Source organism: Triticum aestivum, chromosome 5A (genome assembly GCF_018294505.1).
Source record: "Triticum aestivum cultivar Chinese Spring chromosome 5A, IWGSC CS RefSeq v2.1, whole genome shotgun sequence".
Lineage (NCBI taxonomy): Eukaryota > Viridiplantae > Streptophyta > Magnoliopsida > Poales > Poaceae > Triticum > Triticum aestivum.
This window is the reverse complement of record NC_057806.1, coordinates 528,605,873-528,623,979: the sequence shown is the minus strand read 5'-3', so window position 1 is coordinate 528,623,979 and position 18,107 is coordinate 528,605,873. Positions and strand designations below refer to the sequence as shown.

At 48.9% G+C, this 18,107-nt stretch overlaps 2 protein-coding genes across 2 annotated transcripts; both read left to right on the top strand.

The window, feature by feature from the left end:
* The first annotated feature begins 4,989 nt into the window (after positions 1 to 4,989).
* Positions 4,990 to 10,400, top strand: LOC123104510 (kinesin-like protein KIN-7J). The gene is made up of 13 exons (XM_044526376.1): positions 4,990 to 5,346; positions 5,886 to 6,079; positions 6,175 to 6,264; positions 6,365 to 6,465; positions 6,548 to 6,661; positions 6,774 to 6,855; positions 6,976 to 7,043; positions 7,144 to 7,209; positions 7,306 to 7,430; positions 7,505 to 7,838; positions 7,950 to 8,066; positions 8,159 to 9,225; positions 9,320 to 10,400. The coding sequence occupies exons 2-13, from the start codon at positions 5,899 to 5,901 to the stop codon at positions 9,621 to 9,623; spliced, it is 2,649 nt and encodes an 882-aa protein (XP_044382311.1). The 5' UTR covers positions 4,990 to 5,346; positions 5,886 to 5,898; the 3' UTR covers positions 9,624 to 10,400.
* A 298-nt stretch (positions 10,401 to 10,698) lies between these two features.
* On the top strand, positions 10,699 to 11,382 carry LOC123104511 (30S ribosomal protein S31, mitochondrial). Its single transcript, XM_044526377.1, has one exon. It carries the CDS (start codon positions 10,824 to 10,826, stop codon positions 11,067 to 11,069), a length of 246 nt encoding a protein of 81 aa, XP_044382312.1. The 5' UTR covers positions 10,699 to 10,823; the 3' UTR covers positions 11,070 to 11,382.
* Positions 11,383 to 18,107: the final 6,725 nt, after the last annotated feature.

Sequence of the window (18,107 nt, the reverse complement as noted above, 5' to 3'; positions counted from 1 at the left end):
TTCGGGAATAACGTCGTCTTGCAAAGGAGGATCATTGGGGATATCTTCAGAAGTAAACATTTCACGATCCGGCGCTTGGTCATGTTCTGGGGCTACATCTTCTTCAGCCGCTTTATCCAGGCGGGCCTTCTTGCTTGGCTTCGGTTTAGCCCTGAAAGAAAAACAAAAAGTCAAGGAAAAGCATAAGCCATTATGCGGTATACTGGAAGCATATGTTCAGTTTAACTTACCCAGCAACTGTTTTCAAAGGTGGTAGCTGAGTGGCTGACGATTCACCAGACGATGAATGAGAAGTGACCTGATAATCGGAGTCGGATGGATTAAGAGGTTGACGGAAGAAACCCGCTTTACGATTTAAATCAATAAAAAGGTCGGAGACCTCGGAGCGGCGTTTTCGAACCGGACTGTTTGGTAAACCGGCAGAGGTAACTACCTGGCCACTGTGCCGGGTTGTGCGGCGAGCTTCGTGTTGCTGGGTCTTCATAAGAAATTGGGAATCCAGATAAGCAAGAGGATGAGAAAATTTAACTTTCCGGTTTGCCCGGCGAAATTTTGGCAAAGGCAAGATTTCTGAATCGGAAGAGAGAATGGTTACCTCAACGAAACCCGCATTGCTGGCTTCAGCGTCATCCTGACAAGCATTATCATCAATAAGGCATGTAAAAAGCAAGCCAAGTGAATCAAGTTCTACCTCAAGATCCGGATTACCCACATCATCATCAACGGCTGGGTCAGATGAAGCGGTGGTTTTTCTCTTATGAGCTGGTTTCTTGATAACCTTGGTCTTGGGTCGGGTTGGCCGTCCTGCCTTCTCCGTTTTGTCTTGAGGAAGTTTCTTGCTCCAAAATGGATTATCGCCCTGGATTAGCAGTAATTAAATGTTAAACATATAAAAAAAGTAACCGGTTCAACAATAGAGCAATTAAAATATTACCGCTGGCGGTTTGTTGGTGGTGCAGTAAGGAGGCAGACCGGTTTGAGCACAGAGGTGCTCCGGTTCATTCAGCATCTTTTTCACAGATTTTGTGACTTCGTCATCAGGGAGTTGGATTTTAGTGTGTCGGAGTGGGTCATCGACACTATCAGTATACTTGCACATCAAATTGGGGCGCCGGCTTAGAGGCAAAATGCTCCATGATATCCAGCAGCGTGCAAGGTCTATTCCTGTTAAACCATTGGCCATGAAGGCCCGGAGCTTGGACAGTTGAGGAGCATATTTAATTCTCTCCTTGGCGCTTAGCCTTTGTGGAAAAGGGTGAGTGTTGCTGAGCCGTTCCAGACGGAAGCCAGGCAAGGGATTTTCATTGTCAGGGGAGGTATCCTTGCAATAAAACCAAGTTGCGTTCCACTCCTTGGGGTGAGTATGGAGTTTGACGTGGGGATAGGTGATTTCTTTCCTTTTCTGAATGGCCATACCGCCCAGTTCGGTATTAGGGCCGTCAGTGAATTCAGTACGGCGGTTCAGATGAAAGAGATCTCTAAATAACTCGACTGAAGGCTCCTCTTGAAGGTATGCCTCAGAAAGTACTTGAAAGTGACATAGATTGGTGACGGAGTTGGGGCCAATATCCTGTGTACGGAGTTGAAAGTTGGCTAACACATCCCGATAAAACTTAGAGCCGGGCGGTTTGAAGCCCCGGGCCATATGATCTGCGAAGACCACGACCTCTCCTTCCTGGGGCGTAGGAGGACATTCATCTCCAGGAACCCTCCAGTGGATCGTATCTTTACTATCCAAAGCGCCGATCAGGACTAGATCGTCCAACTGTGATTCTGTGACGCGAGAGGGAACCCAGTTGCACTCATACACTTGTTTTGCCATGACGAGATCTACAAGAAATAGGTAATCCAGTTCAAGGACATGCCGGATAAAAAAAAGGGTGTTAATCTAACTACGATAAACCGGCGGCCGTACCTATAAACCGGTTTTCTACAATGCGGCGTCAAATGGGTTCTGGCGGTTCAACCAGGGGACTAATGATAGATACCGGTTTAGCAGTTTTTTCTATGGTAAAGTTAAACCGCCTGATCTAGGCGTCGGAAGCAATTGAAGCTATGGATAATTGTGTATGCAGAAACAAGTTTCACAAAATTGAGTTACAGCCGCGGATCTACAGCAAGCTCACAAAAACAGGAAATATTTCGAAGAATAAGGCGGAAACAGAAGTGAACCATTGAGCGGATATGTGCGGGAGATCTATGGGATTAGATGAAAAATTGCAAGCGGATGCTTAGGGATCGCTACTGAACACAGCAAGAGTTCGCGGATTCATTCAAGATCAGAGAACAGATATGAGCGCGTGATGAACACAGCATGAACACGGAACCCTAAGAACGGATCTAGGTTAAGAAGAGGAGAGAGAACTTACCGGGAACAGAGAAGATGCGGAAAGACGCCGCAACACTCTGGTACGTTCAGGTTGATGCAGCGGCCCGAGACGAGGCAGAGGTCGACGGTGGTGGCGGAGCTCCAAAGTCGGCGATGTGAGGAAGAAGAAGAAGAAGGGACGAAGGGGAAGAGAAAGGAAATGACCCTTCGGTCTTATTTATAAGGCAACCGAGCTAGGTCAAAACGCGCGAATCCAGGAGCTGTCATTAAGAGGGCGTTATGAATTTCATAATGACGTCATGCCGGTTTACAGTAACCAAAACTGATGACGTCATGCCGGTTTACAGCAACCGAAAATGATGACGACATGGAGATTTGCCAATTAACAGAAGATATCCAAGACGCAAGATGGTGTGAAGGATTGACATGAACCAGTTCAAATCAATCTGGGGCCTAATGTTGGGGATATTACCACTAGGCGTAAACCGGCCTACTTGGGCCGGGTTAACTTCATTAGTGGTATAAACAGATGAAGGCCCAAGGCCTGTAGTCGGTTAGAACATGTAGCCGTAAACCGGCCTGATGTATGACTTGTATTGTAAGTAAGGAATAGAGAGATACCAACCGGAATACGAGTATGAACCGGTTAGGACTCTATGGACCGACGGGCGTCACCCGTGTATATAAGGGGACGACCCGGTGGCGGTTCAGGACAGACAACCACAACTCGAGCCTAGGCGAAGCTTGTTTGCTCCCTAGCCATCGAGACCACATCAATTCCATCACAACTAGACGTAGGCTTTTACCTTCATTGAAGGGGCCGAACTAGTATAAACCCCTCGTGTCTTTGTGTCCGCTTTAACCCCTTCAAGTAAACTCGTAGCGATGGCTCCACGACTAAGTCCTTTCGCTAGGACATCTGCCGTGACAAATCCACGACAACGTCCCCGCTATAATTCAGGGGCGACTGACACAAATTACGATGGCAGAGTAGGCGAGGGAGGCGTGGCTGAGACGCTTGACATGGCGTTGTGGCTCAAGGTGGCCGGTGGCCGCGTGGGCGGCAACGGCGGCGACGCTGATTGCAGCACATGCGCGTGTGGGGCGCGGGATTCCCGTCGCGAGAGGGTGGGGGGAAGGCGAAGGAGGGGCTGGGGCATGTGGGGTGACTTTGTAGCACCTAGGTGGGGAGCATCGACGGCCATGGAGGTCGATGAACGACACAGAGGAGAGAGGGAGAGAGGAAGAAGATGACGTCTTCTCCCAAAACCACCAAAATAATAATAAAACCGCTCTAGGATCATATTTATTCAATTTTGTTAATTTCAGAGTTAAAACTGTACCAAAATAGACTTCAGAGCGGGTATTTGTCCACCGAGGCACATTTGAGGGTGAAAAATGAACTTCTTTCTTTGAAGTATCTTGCTGGGCGCTATGGCAAGAAGCGAACCGATCCAGGAACACCACCTTGGACCAAAGCCCATTTTGCGCAAGATCTCTAGAAGGAGGAATTAAGGAATTGCCAGGCCCACTGAATCAATCAAATGCTTTAGCGCTTTCTACCCGTTTCATGGTTCAGTAGACCGAACTTAGGCTTCCTTTGGTTTGGAGGAATTTCATAGGAATTCTAGAGGATAGGATTTTTATAGGATTTTTTTCTTTAGAGTCATTTGTTTCATAGGAATGGATTCCTATTCCTACATAGGATTGGTTCCTATCCTCCACATTTCATAGGAAAATAAAAATGAGCCTAGACTCAATGAAAAAATTTCTTTGATGTCAACCAAATAACATCTCGTTTCCTATTCCTACTCATAGGATTTGAGATACATGTCATCTCATTTCCTAGAAAATTTCTATTTCTACGATAATCTTATCCTATGAACCAAAAGGAGCTTATTGTGCTGTCAAGGCCGGCGCACTCCATACACGCACACGAGTCCCTGATCCCGAAGCGAGCAAGAGAGAGGCTGGCAACCAGACCGAAGGCAAAAAATGCGTGGATTGTCAGGTGCGCGTGTGGGCAGATTTGCGGATTTTGTCTCGACCGATCGGTTTGCGACGGAACGTACAGGACCACGAGGGTGAAGAGTGACGCTGACGCCTCTCTCGCTGCGTGTCAACAACCTCTTGAAGCTGACACGAAAAACCGGCGGAGGAAAACACCTCGACATTCCACCTTCGCATTGTACGTACGGGCGTCCACACGTCCCTGTCTGCCTGCCGTTCGTCTTCACTACCAACCTCTGCGCCGTGCAGTGTACATGGACGCTACCCTGAAGCCATGCAGTGGCAGTAAAGCTCCCCACGGACAAGAGCAGCCGCGGCCGGCCGCAGGAGGCGTACCGTGCATGCGCACGGGGCCGGGCATGCAGGAACAGGGAGCATGCATTAAAGCTGCTCCCGTGCCACTCGCCGTCGCCAAGTCCATCGTACGCATGGGGCACCATGAGCACGAGCGGACACATGAGCCACTGTTTCCCATTCAATTTTACCCGACGCGGACACATGATGCAGCACAGATGCATGGCTACCGCTAGTACTCCTACACCACTAGCAGCAGCAAAGGTGCGCGTTACCGCACGGCCGAACGGTCGGTTATTTTTAGGCGGCCGCGTTTTCCTTTTCCTTTCCTTGTCCGGCAGACAGGGGGTGAATGCCATAGATTCGCGGCACGTACTACGTGAGTACGTCGGTTTAGCTAGCCACCTTCGTTCACATGGCGGACACGCGGGGTCCCTCGTGAGGGAGTAGTACCTCGCAACGGTTGGTTGGCCGGCGCGGCGTCCGAGCCAGCTCCGAGAATCACCCCCTCTTGTTTCCGCGCCCCTCCCCTCCCCTTCCCTCCTCCTTCCTCTTTCTCCTCGCCTCGCCAAGGAGGGGAGGAGGTAGCTAAATTACCTACGTGCACGCGGAGAGATAGCCCGGGAGCACCTCGCCGGCGGCCGCCGGCCTTGCCGTTTCCCTCTCGCATTGTGCCGCCAGAGAGAGCAAGAGGGCGGCCATTCCTCCCGCAGGTAACCAATGAATTCACCCACCGACCTCTTCCACCTCCGCTGTGAATTGGTTGCCTCGTCTCTTCCAGATGATTTTTGCCCGCATTTTTTGTCGCGGCGCATACATGCGTCCACCTTAGTCTTGGTCCGTTCGTCGCCGTCAGTGGCCAGGAAACGTCACGTCCGTTCAAACATGGCAAGAAACAAAGGGCGCAGCATCCATTCGGCACCGCCCGCTGGCGCGCCGCTTTCGGCCCCTCCCCGAGCTCGCTTCGTACGCACCTAGTACGTGCCAAGCTCCACCGAGAGAAGAAGCTAGGCCGCGCGCGCGTGGCCGACGTCGACCGCTCGCCGACCTCGCGTCGCCTCGCACCGCCGGCGTCCGCCCGTGACCTCGCGCTTTTGGCTTTCGCGCGCGCGCTCTGCGTCCGTCCTGCCCGGGTAGCTCGACGCGACACGGGCACTACGTGCGCGCGCGGTGACCACGCGAGCGCTAGCCACCGTGCGCTCCTCGCTTCATACATACAGCACGCTGATTTCTGGTGTGCCGTCCGTTCCAGGGAGGGGGCGGAGATGGCGGGCGGGGAGGAGCAGCAGCAGGAGCGGATCCTGGTGTCGGTGCGGCTGCGGCCGGCGAACGCCCGGGAGGCGGAGCGCGGCGACGGCACGGAATGGGAGTGCGCCGGCCCCGCCACGCTCAAGTTCCTCGGCACCATCCCCGAGCGCGCCATGTTCCCGGCCAGCTACACCTACGGTAACATGCGCCCTCCTCCTGCTTAACTCCATGCATCTCAATTGATCTGCCATGGCAGACAATGTTCATTTCCCAATCGACCGTACGTCTTCCAGACCGGGTGTTCGACCCCGAGTGCAGCACCAGGCAGGTGTACGACGAAGGGGCCAAGGAGGTCGCCCTCTCCGTGCTCAGCGGCATCAACTGTACGTGCCAAAGCATCCATCCACACATCCAATCCAATGCTGTAAAATGGTTTGATGTGTACTTTCTGCCTGCTTGCATGCTCTTTGCTTTGCTCTGCAGCGAGCATATTCGCCTACGGGCAGACGAGCAGCGGCAAGACGTACACCATGGTCGGCATCACGGAGCACAGCATGGCCGAAATCTACGCCTACATAGACCAGGTGCATTGTCTGCATGGCTCTGCTGCTCTTGGTCTGCTTTGCCTGCGCTTAACCCGTGCTCTGTTTCGGGTCTTCAATTCAGCATCCCGACAGGGAGTTCATCCTCAAGTTCTCGGCCATGGAGATATACAACGAGGCCGTCATCGACCTCCTCAGCTCCGACGCCACCCCTCTCCGGCTCCTCGACGATCCGGAGGTGAGATAAAACTGCTTTCTAGCTGAAAGTCATTCAACAAAATTCTTTTCTATCAGATTCAGAGTTCATCCTACTCATGGTTGGTGCAACTGTGCTTGAATTGTTCAAGCAGAAAGGAACTGTGGTGGAAAAACTCACCGAGGAGACTCTGAGGGACAAAGGCCATCTCCTGGAGCTCCTTGCTGTGTGTGAAGGTGTGGAGCTGAATCCTTTTTTCTTTCTTTCACTGAATCACCGAAAATGGAAATAGCATATGCGCAGGCGGCTCAACTGGTTCATTACTGCTTTGCTCACTCATTTGTGTTGTGCCACAGCTCAAAGACAGATCGGGGAGACTGCCTTGAACGAAACGAGTTCCAGGTCTCACCAAATACTCAGGCTGGTAGGTGCCCTTATGGCCTTATCACACTGAACAGCGATCGGTAGTCATTCATGTTCTGCGAAAATTTGCTTGTGTTCTTAGCCTCCTGTGTAAACTGCAGACGGTTGAGAGCTCGGCCAAGCAGTTCCTGGGGAAAGGCAACTCCAGCACCCTTCAGGCTTGCGTGGTATGAAGTGAACACCTTAATTTCTTCCTGTGTTTTAGATTCTTTCGACGATACTACAGTTCCATGCATGGCCTCTGGGCTTCTCCTTCTGCGCAGAATTTCGTCGATCTGGCAGGAAGTGAACGTGCATCACAGACAGCGGCGAGCGGTATGAGGCTAAAGGAGGGCAGCCATATCAATAAGAGTCTTCTTACACTGGGAAAGGTCATTCGCCAGCTCAGGTTTGTTGAATTTCAAGTCATACTTCTTGAAGTACAAGCCCAAGCTCTGACGAAATAGTTGGCTTCTGATGCAGCGGTGGAAGAAACGGCCATATCCCCTACAGAGACTCCAAGCTCACTCGCATACTGCAATCGTCTTTGGGAGGCAACGCGAGGACAGCCATCATCTGCACGATGAGCCCGGCGCACTGCCACGTCGAGCAGTCGAGGAACACACTCTTGTTTGCAAACTGTGCAAAAAATGTAGTCACCAATGCACAAGTAAATGTCGTAATGTCCGACAAGGCATTAGTGAAGCATCTTCAGAGAGAGCTTACGAGGTTGGAGAATGAGCTCAAGTTTCCTGGATCAGCCTCCTTGTCAACTCATGCTGAGGTTCTGAAGGAGAAGGATGAACAGATTAAAAAGGTTTGGTTAGTCTTAGTAAATCACTTTCTAATAATCTTCACATTCATGGTAGCTAGCTACATTCACAATAATCACCTTGTTTTAAAAATACATAATGTTATGGATTTCCAGCTGGAAGAACAGCTGAAGGAATTGATGGAGGAAAAAGACACGGTTCAATCAGAACTTGAGAATTTCCGCAAAGTTGCAAGTGATGATCATCTGAATTGTCTTAAAGCAAGGCGATGGGTACTTGCTCTCTCATGTATAACTGTCATTTTTCTTATCTAATTTTTTTACTTGTGCCTGTAATACCAAACCGGGTAACCTAACTCTGACAGGATGCACATAGTCGATCTTCAGAATCCCTACCACGTAATATGTCTGAAGATGCACTTTCATGTTCAGATACTTATGACCTAGTCGATCAAGATCTATTAATAGATGCACAGCCAGGGCTCTTTCCACGCCGACCCAGTAACCATGTTTTCGACAGCATAGATGAATGCCAAGAAAACTTGGTGGCCTACCCAGATGTGCCAGATGTCTCAGATGAGCACTGCAAGGAAGTACAATGCGTTGAAACTAATGGGCTCAGAGAAAGGATAAGCCAAGAATCCTTTCATGCACAGAAACCAGAAACGCCTGAAAAGGAGAGAAGACCGATGATGGATCAAGCTGAAGATTGTACTGATGAAGAGAAACGTGATGAAAGCATCACAAAGACAGCAGAAAATGCCATCGAGCTATATGCATGCGATTCTGACCCGTCTTTTGAAATTGAAAAACCTAACGTTGATGAGGAACCATTGGCCCTGAAGAGGTGTGTGGTAAGCTCCAGGGACACTGTACTAGCAAGGAGCAGCAGTTGCAAAGCAAGCTTCATGGTAATTCCAAACAGCTGGTTTGATGATTCAACAAGTATGAACATGACAACACCCCCAAGTGAAAATTTCAAGTTTCCTCCGAGAAGGCCAGAGAAGGTAAGGAGGAACCTGTTTCCTGAAAAAGTTGCCTCGGACGCCATCACCGACAACAGCACAGGTAATGCTGAAGAAGAAAGTGCTGCCGATGACACAAGCCGCGTGACTGAAGTGAAGCAGCAAACTGAGCAGAACGATGCATCCCAGCCACAGGAAAACAGGGCGCAAGCTGGCACAGATTCGTCAACGAGCACCACCTTCGAGTCTCCTTCACGGTGGTCCTTTGATTTTCCAAAGAAGCAGCAAGAGATCATCGAGCTGTGGCATGAGTGTCATATCTCCATAGTGCACAGGACTTACTTCTTCCTCCTCTTCAATGGAGACCACACGGATCACATCTACATGGAGGTAGAGCACAGGCGACTGTCCTTCATCAAGAGTTCTTCCATTGCTGATGGTGAGCCGAATGCCACTGTTGCATCAAGGTACTTATCATATGATGATAACGAACACACCTTCAGCTTATCCATAAAACCAATCATAATGAATTGCACAAATTGATTCTTGTTATTGTTGCAGTTTAAAGAGTCTTCGGAATGAGAGGGACATGTTGTACAGGCACATGGTGAGGAAGCTTAGCGGCGCTGAAAAGGAGAGCCTCTACAGCAAGTGGGGGATTGACCGGAGCTCTAAGCAACGAAGGCTGCAGCTATCGCGCCTCATCTGGACACAGACTGACATGGAGCATGTGAGGGAGAGCGCCGAGCTCGTTTCGGAAATGGTCCAACATCTGGAGCGGGGACAGGCCATCAAGGAGATGTTTGGGTTGAGCTTCTCGCTGAATCTACGGTCTGGGAGATCTTTCAGCTGGGGTGGAGCCTAATCCTGGTCTGTGAGACGAGTTGATGACTTGATTACCATGACATGGAGGTAGACGGATACATAGCGCAGCAAGCTGCTCGCCGGGAGAGGAATTCACATCGGCTCCAGATTTGGTCCAGTACAAATGCTTTGCTGACTTATGCAGGTGACTAAATTTTCTGAGGGGGGCTTATGGAAGCTGAACCAACTAGACAAAGGGATGCATGCTAATGATTTTGCACTTAACTGTATGATCTATTTACCTGATCAGTGTATGCATCTATATATTGTGCCAACAGAAGGACTGCACTGGCTCGCGGTTTCGCTGTAATCATCGTAACTAATATGACCACTTCAAGCTTATAGCTTGTCGTAAATGTACAGTCTATGCTGGATGCTGCGAGCCTGCGAGGCGTACTTGACCGCAATATGGGTTGTGACGGGTAGTGCACCTGTCATTCCCTTTCCTCTTGTCCTCTATACAGCTAACTGGTTGGTGCTGTACTCTACCAAGAATTGCTGAAACCAGTTTGGCAGTTTCTAGTGTCTGTTCCTTACATTGCTTTCACTCATAAATTTTGGACATCGACATTTTCTCTCATTGGTTAAGTACAAACTTAGTGAATACTCCCTCCGTTGAGTCAGTTATTACAAAGTTGAGTCACTTATTTTGGGACGAAGGGAGTATCATAGAAAGAGCATAATATGTAGAACAGTTTTATCAGCTTTCAAAACCTTCCACAAATCGTAAACATTCAACTTAGAAAAGAAGTTCATTCGCAAAAAAAATAACTTGGAAAAGAAGTTCATAACCCGAAATTAGGTTTAGGGTTCTGGGCTTTCTGGCAAACCTCCGGCTCCCGCGACGCGGCGTGTAGAACGGGTGGAGGCTTGTACGACGGCGCGGCGCGGCGGTTTTTCGGGCGGCGGAGCGGCCACACGGACGGCATGCGGCGGCGCGGCGGGGGTTGTTTTCCCCTACGGCGCGGCATCCGATCGGAGCGGAAGCAGACTTTTCCTGTGGGCTTCTTTTCAGTTTCGTTGGGCCTAGAAGAAACATCTGGGCTTTGGTTAACTCTCTCCGTCTCTCGTGGGCCTTGGAACCCTTCCTCTCACTTCTCCAGTTCTCACCACCTCTCTCCCCTTCCCCTCTCGCGGACGGTTGATCCATAGGCGGCGGCGGCGCTACGCTGCGTTAGGCATCGAGCTCGGCGGCGGAATCATGGCGCTGCGGATGGCGGCGGCTGCGTTCGTGCGGCGCCTGGCGCCGGCGCGCCCCCCGGCGCTCCTGGCGGAGGCGGAGGCCGTGACGTGCGGGCGCGGGGACAAGAAGACCAAGCGCGGGAAGCGGTTCAAGGGCTCCTACGGCAACTCGCGGCCGAAGCGGGAGAAGAAGATCGAGCGCATCAAGGACCGCGTCGAGGTGCCCCGCTCCACCCCGTGGCCCCTCCCCTTCAAGCTCATCTGAGCTCAGCGAGCACCCCCCCTCGGTTCGTCAGGCTACCTAGGGTTTCACTTTACCCCCTGTCGATTACTGCAACTCTCACCTGTTTTCCTTTAGCTCCACTTCCATGGCTGCGCCTGCGCGACCATGCGTTTTACTTAGTTGTTTCCCAAATTAGGCTGTGTTGGATATGTACTATCGGATCGAATTGCCATGTTACAACCATTTTCGACAGCGCAGTCGCTCTGGATGAAATGGATCGTGTTTCTGTCTCCGTGTTATCTGGATGATGATGATAATAAATCATTGCAAATGAAATTTTATAGTTACGGATTTATACAGTTGTTGACAATACTAGTATGCAATAAGCCAGCTTAGCTTTGATTTTCTTTTTGTACGATTGTTGAAGAGTACCCATTTCTGAGTACTGGTTTCTGTAATGATGCTGGGCTTTGATCAATTTGTACATGAAAAATGCCCAATTAAATGTTTAGGCTGGCAAAAATAGCTGTAGATCGGTTAAAACAACAACAACAACAACAACAACAACAAAGCCTTTAGTCCCAAACAAGTTGGGGTAGGCTAGAGGTGAAACCCATAAGATCTCGCGACCAACTCATGGCTCTGGCACATGGATAGCAAGCTTCCATGCACCCCTGTCCATAGCTAGTTCTTTGCAAGATGCTGACTGTTTACTCTGAATTTGATTTTCATGTTGTGATGCTGAAGGTGCAACCTTATTGTCATTAGTGTCCCCATCTTGACTAACTGACAACAATTATAGCTGAACACCATTTTATTACGTACCTACTACTTAGAAGGTATGGCCTGGGTAATTCATTCCAGTTTCGGTGTTATGGCTTGGAGATTCAGTGATGTTGGCAACTTGCCATTTATGTCAGTGCTTTGATCATCCACATGACTTGAATCATTCTGGCATGGCAGAGTTTTAAATTTGCATGTTTCAGTTGCATACTAGAAGGTAGGGCCTGGCGATTCTGTCCAAGTTTCTATGTCATGACTTGAAGATACAATGTTTTTGGCAACTTGCCATTCTTGTCATTGCTTTGAATCATCCAAATGAGTTGAATCACTCTGGCATGGCAGAGTTTTAAAATTGCATGCCTCAGTTGCGTATTTTGTAGAGTTATGCCGCTGTTATTATTGTTACAGCATGAGCAAAGTATACACAATGTTATGTGTTTTGTGCCACTGGTTTTCTGCTAGCATGTTGGGTGATCTTTGAATAATCAGTAGCCAAATCACATCTTAATGTTGCCTACAATGATGTCCTTTTCTCACCTTGTTTTAAAATTCTGATTTCTTATAAAACTAGTGTTTCCCAAACATGATCACATTACGGTTGCCTTTACGCAACAAAAAAGGGCAACCTGGTGCATGTAGCTCCCGCTTGCGCAGGGTCCAGGGAAGGGTCCGACCACTTTGGGTCTATAGTACGCAGCCTTTCCCTACATTTCTGTAAGAGGCTGTTTCCAGGACTTGAACCCATGACCTCATGGTCACAAGGCAGCAGCTTTACGCAACAAGTATTGGAAAATCTTATCTACATAAGGACATATTCGCAAGCATAATGCAGAACTGGTATAGATATACAGTTAGGTTACGAAGAGAGCTAATTACATATGCCCTTTTCAATATCAATTCCAAATGTTAATGACAACATCTCTCTTTTTTTCCTAAAGTTAAATTTGCGATATAAATTCTGTGTGGGACATGCTTTGTTAGCTTTGCCACTGGTTCACCTAAACCATAGCTGAATTTTATGGTTTAAATTGTCTGAAATGTACCTTTTGCCACTGGGTCAAATGAACCATAGATCAGCCCAATGCTAGCTTGACACATGTAGATTGACAGCGAGGCCACTTGGTATTATTTATTTTGCTTCTGTTTTCCCTTGGAAAGTAGTCCAAGCCATCCATGACGGTGTACTGGCGAGCAGTCAGTTCGGCATATTGAGGATGATGGCGACAAATTGTCACCACCAGTGGATCTTGTGGACACGGCTGGAATTGCTTGGACGTATGCTGATGCTTTGCATAGGTACTTCTCCTGCAATTGTATTCGTTAAGCCTGCTCCTTATCATATGGAGTAGAAGCACCACAACTTGCATCTCTCTTGCATGCTTTTGTGCAAGTTACCTCCTCTCGCTGGATGTGGTCCATCTTTTGTTTCCCTTTGGCCTGCGGCCACTCTCCATGCCCCTGCTTTGGTCCGCTCAAGTTGCCGTTGGGTGATGTATCATGGATCAGTGAGCAGTGCCTGACCATGACAAGTGAGCGACCACACAGATTTCGTGCCAACGACCAGATTTTCGGTTTCTCCCAAGCTTACTGTCTGTAGCACCATTTCTGAGCTACGGGAAGCAACCTATGCGATGGTTGGACAGACTGAGATAGTAACACGGCTGACCCTAGGCTCTTCAATACGGGTGTACTGTAATCCGAGGTGAAGGTATCATCTTCAGTCACCCTGTGTGCCTGCTCCAGGATACATCTGTCCTGTACGGTCATCCTTGGGGTCTCTGAGCGCTCCGCATGGCGCTCCGTTGATCTTGATCCCACCAATGGATGGTGTTTATGAGTCGAGAATCATCAGCTGTCCTCGTCGAACCCATACGTCCGGCTGTTTGATATGAGCCCGTGCTGTGGGTGGCTGTTCATGCTTCATTCCTGGGCTTGTCCTGGTCGGGTAAACCACCCCGCACTCCAAGCTTACTTTAACTGAATCTTCAGAAGTAAGTGTTGTTCTTATTATTGTCAATGTATCATACTATGTCATGGTTGAATCTAGCATTGCTTTGCATTGATCGTTGTTCATGACTGGATACCATTGGAGTAGAGTCTGGGACTATAATTCACAGCTTTATATTCTTCATGCACTCCTTATAGCTTACTGGTGACTTAAAACTTGTCCTGTATTGACTTTATAATGGCTGGATTTTGTAACACCAAAATTTTGCGGAATGTTCTCTGGACATTGTTATGTTCTAACTCAACGGCCTTGCTGCTATTTGCAAGATGTTGACTGTTTACTCTGATTTTCTTGTTGTGATTCTGAAGTTGCATTCTTATTGTCATTTGTATCACCATCTTGGCTATTTGAAAACAGTAATAGCTGAAAACTATTTAATTGCATGTACTTAGAGGTAGGGCCTGCCGACTCAGTCCAGTTTTTATGTCATGGCTTGAAGATATAATGTTGTTGGCAACTTACCATTCATGTCATTGCTTTGACCATCCAAAATTTTCTAAATTGCATGTCTCAGTTGCATATTTCTGGTTAAACACATAATGTTGTGTGTTTTGTGCCACTGGTTTTCTGCTAACATGGTGGGTGATCTTTGAATAATCAGTAGCCAAAACACATATTAATGCGGTGTCCTTTTCTCACCTTGTTTTAAAATTCTGGCTTCTTATGTGAACTAGTGTTTCCCAAACACGAACACACTACGGTTGTCTTCACGCAACAAGTATTGGAAAATCTTATCTACGCAAGGACATATCAGCAAGCATAACGCAGAACTGGTATAGATATACTAGTAGGTTATGAACAGAGTTAATTACATATGTCCTTTTCAATATCAATTCCGAATGTCAATGATAACATCCTTTTCTTGTCTCCAATGGTAACATGGTGAAGTTCCTGTGTGATATGGCTCTACAATTTTCTGAAGTTAAATTTGCGATATAAATTCTGTTTGGGATATACTTTGTTGTCTTTGTCAGTAGGTCACCTAAACCGTAGCTGAATTTGTGGTTTAAATTGTCTGAGATATACTTTTTGTCACTGGGTAAAATGAGCCACAGAATAAGCCCAATGCTAGTTTGACAAATGTGGATTGACAGCACGGGCTGTTGGTATTATTATTTCTGCTTCTGTTCTACCTTGGGGCAGTAGTCCACCTTTATACTAAAGGCTGGAGGAGAAGAACCTTAATAGTAAACCAAGTTTCGAGAACTTCTTAGTGACTTGATTGGTTCCCTTCCCCTAATTTTCACAGGATGGTTCCCGTGAATGTGATCTTGATCACCATTCGATGATATTCTGGATGCTTTTGAGAAGCTTCTCCTATATCAGACTAACCTTACAAAAAATAATCAACTGATTCTTGAGTGTTCAATTCGATTCCATAGCCATCTACGACGGTATAGTGGTGAGCAGCCAGTTGGGCACACCGAGGACGACGACAAATCTTCACGACCGGTGGATCTCTCCAGCGCGGCTGGAGTCGTCTGGACGTTTGATGATGATGGTATGGGCAATTCTGCAGTTTTGTTCGTAAAGTTTGCTTCTTATACTGTACTGTATAGAAAGCATAACTTCTATACATCTCTCTTGCATAGTTTTGTGCAAGTATAGTTATTTCCTCTTGCTGGATGTGGTGCATCTTTTGTTTCCCTTTGGCATGCATGCTGCCACTCCATCTCCATGCCCCTGCTTTGGTCCGCTCAAGTTGCCGTCAGGTGATGGATCATACTTCAGTGAGCAGTGGCTCTGACCATGACAAGTGAGCGACCACACAGACTTCGTGCGGACGACCAGATTCTCCGTTTCTCCCCAAGCTTACTGTCTGTAGCACCATTTCCCAGAGCAACGGGAAGCAGCCTATGCAGGATGTTCGGCCAGACAGACTGATAGTAACACGGCTGACGCTCGACTCTTCAATACGGTATTACTGTAATCCGAGATGAAGGTATCATCTTGAGTCACCCGGACGGAGTGCCTGCCTGCTCCGGGACCGGGATGCATCCGTCCTGTACTGTCATCTGGAGGCAGCCCTTGGGGGCTCTGAGAGCTCCGTTGAGCTTGATCCCACCAATGGATGGCGTATACGAGCCGAGCATCATCAGCTGTCCTCGTCCGTCTGGGACTAGGTGATGTGAGCCCGTGTGCACTGTTTACAGCTCCCCCGGGTGCACTGTATCTGTATGTATGTATGCATACCACAGTAGCAGCACCGAAGCAGATACTACACAGGCAGAGATATTATACTTGTGAGATAAGCAGCAGGCGCTGTAGCGGCGGCATGGCGCGGCCGGCCAATGCCAACGGCGGGTGGTGGATGGATGGCGACGGCCAATGGGGAGGAGAAAGGTGGCGGGCCGGGCCGGACGGATAGACCTGAACGAAGAGGATTAAAGGCGAGAGGCCGCCAAATCCAGACACTGTTGGAGCCACAGTCCCGGCCGGGCCCCTGTGCGGCGGATTCCGGCCGCACTCGGTGGCGGGCCGCGGTACGCCGCGCTGCTGGCCGGCTCCTCGCCGCTCGTTCGCTGCCGTGCCATGCCACTGCCAGAAGAGGACGATGGATCCGTCAGTGTACCGCGCGTGTACACGTACCTACTCTGTACCCTGCTGCTGGCTGGCCCCGCGTCGTCCAACAGTTCGCGCGACGTCGACGCATGCCCCGCGTACAGTCCTCGTGTTTTTTCTTCTCAAGCTTTTCAAGATTCGGTCCAGTCATGAGAAGAAAAAAGGGTTTGAATCCGGTTCCAGCCTATCCCGAGACGCCACCCGTTGTAGTCTCATTTTCACCCCTGCTTGGCGTTTGCTCCTGCGTGGTACAGAGAACAGCTCAGAGATCTCCACGCTCAAGCTAATTAGTAGATATTCTAGGCAGCGATGGAGTGTGAAAGAAGGGCGAGAGCTTATCCACGGGTCAACGATGATAAGCGTACGCCAAAGTAACTTGGCGAGACACGGAAACCCGGGGGAAGGAGGGGGTACGTGTGCGAGAGGGATGGACAGGTGACAAGACAGTAACCGGAAAGGAATCAAGACGAGCTAGTAGGGAACAATCGGCACGCACCGGACCGGATCGTTGGATAGGATAGGATTATCATAAAAAATGAATCTTGTAGGAAATGAGATGACATGTATCTTAAATCTTATGAGTAGGAATAGGAAACAAGATGTCATTTGGTTGACACCAAAGAAATTTTTTTATTGAGTCTAGGCTTTTTTTTATTTCCCTATGAAATATGGAGGATAGGAACCAATTCTATGTAGGAATAGGAATCCATTCCTATGAACCAAAGGGCTTTAAAGAAAAAAATCCTATAAGAATCCTATCATCTAGACCAAAGGAGGCCCAGTTTAGTTTAGTTTACATGGGATTGGAGAGGAGGGGTCGGTCAGTGGGTGGACCTTGATGAAAGCGTCTGTCAAACTTTGCTGCTGTGCGATCACACACACGCGCCCAAACGGAGCTCGCCAGCGGCGCCAGGAAAGCGGGACACCTGGATTGCATGTGCGCGAGCGTGGGAGCCCCTTTTAGAAAACGGAAAACCGTGGAAAGTGTTAGGATAAGCCACCCTTTCTCGTCGCGTTTATCCGTTCCATATATTCCCCCCGTTCGGTACGTCAACCGAACGTGCTGCCGTGTAGTACAGCACGTACATGGGCGCGTGATGCGCGTTGCATATGTACACGTACGTTAGGTATCTCTATAATAACGTAAAACGCCTGCAAACATTTAGGTGGCGTAGACGCGTCCGCGTGTCCAAACACCTGCAAATCGGATAAAAAGATTGGGAAGGTTTGCATGAGTCCGACCTCTGTTTCGTAGGACTCTCACAAGTCCAGCCCACCCAAAACCCCACGCGGAGCTCGCACATTTGTCCACATCCGCATAACCGCATTGTTTCCGCGCCAAAGCCCGTGCATCCCAGCCTCTTCAGCCGATAGCCGCTGCCCTCCATCCTGGTTCCCACCCTTTTCGCCTTCCGGCGCCGCATGGATCCGTCCATATTGTTGCTCGAGCCAGAGAAGGAGGATCCAAAGGTGGGTGCCGGAGCCCTATATGTGTTCGTCATTTGAGCGGATATGCTGTATGTATTGACCATGTCGTCTTTTGCCACCCCTCCCGTTTGGTCACGTACTTGAAGTTGGAGAAGAAGAACTTCATCCCCATACATTTGTTGGTAGAAGTTGAATAGGCAACTCAAATGGCTCCTATCCAATGTCAATACTGTCAAGACTGCCAACATCGATAATGAAGACGAAGATGGCGATGCAACTGACCCAACGAAAAGAGAGAC

Excerpts from the sequence above, each read along its gene's own strand:
- LOC123104510 (XM_044526376.1), top strand. The coding sequence starts at position 5,899 with ATGGCGGGCGGGGAGGAGCAGCAGCAGGAGCGGATCCTGGTGTCGGTG. Across the intron at positions 6,466-6,547 it reads TCTACGCCTACATAGACCAG|CATCCCGACAGGGAGTTCAT; the intron begins GTGCATTGTCTG and ends TCTTCAATTCAG. Across the intron at positions 8,067-8,158 it reads GTCTTAAAGCAAGGCGATGG|GATGCACATAGTCGATCTTC; the intron begins GTACTTGCTCTC and ends TAACTCTGACAG.
- LOC123104511 (XM_044526377.1), top strand. The coding sequence starts at position 10,824 with ATGGCGCTGCGGATGGCGGCGGCTGCGTTCGTGCGGCGCCTGGCGCCG.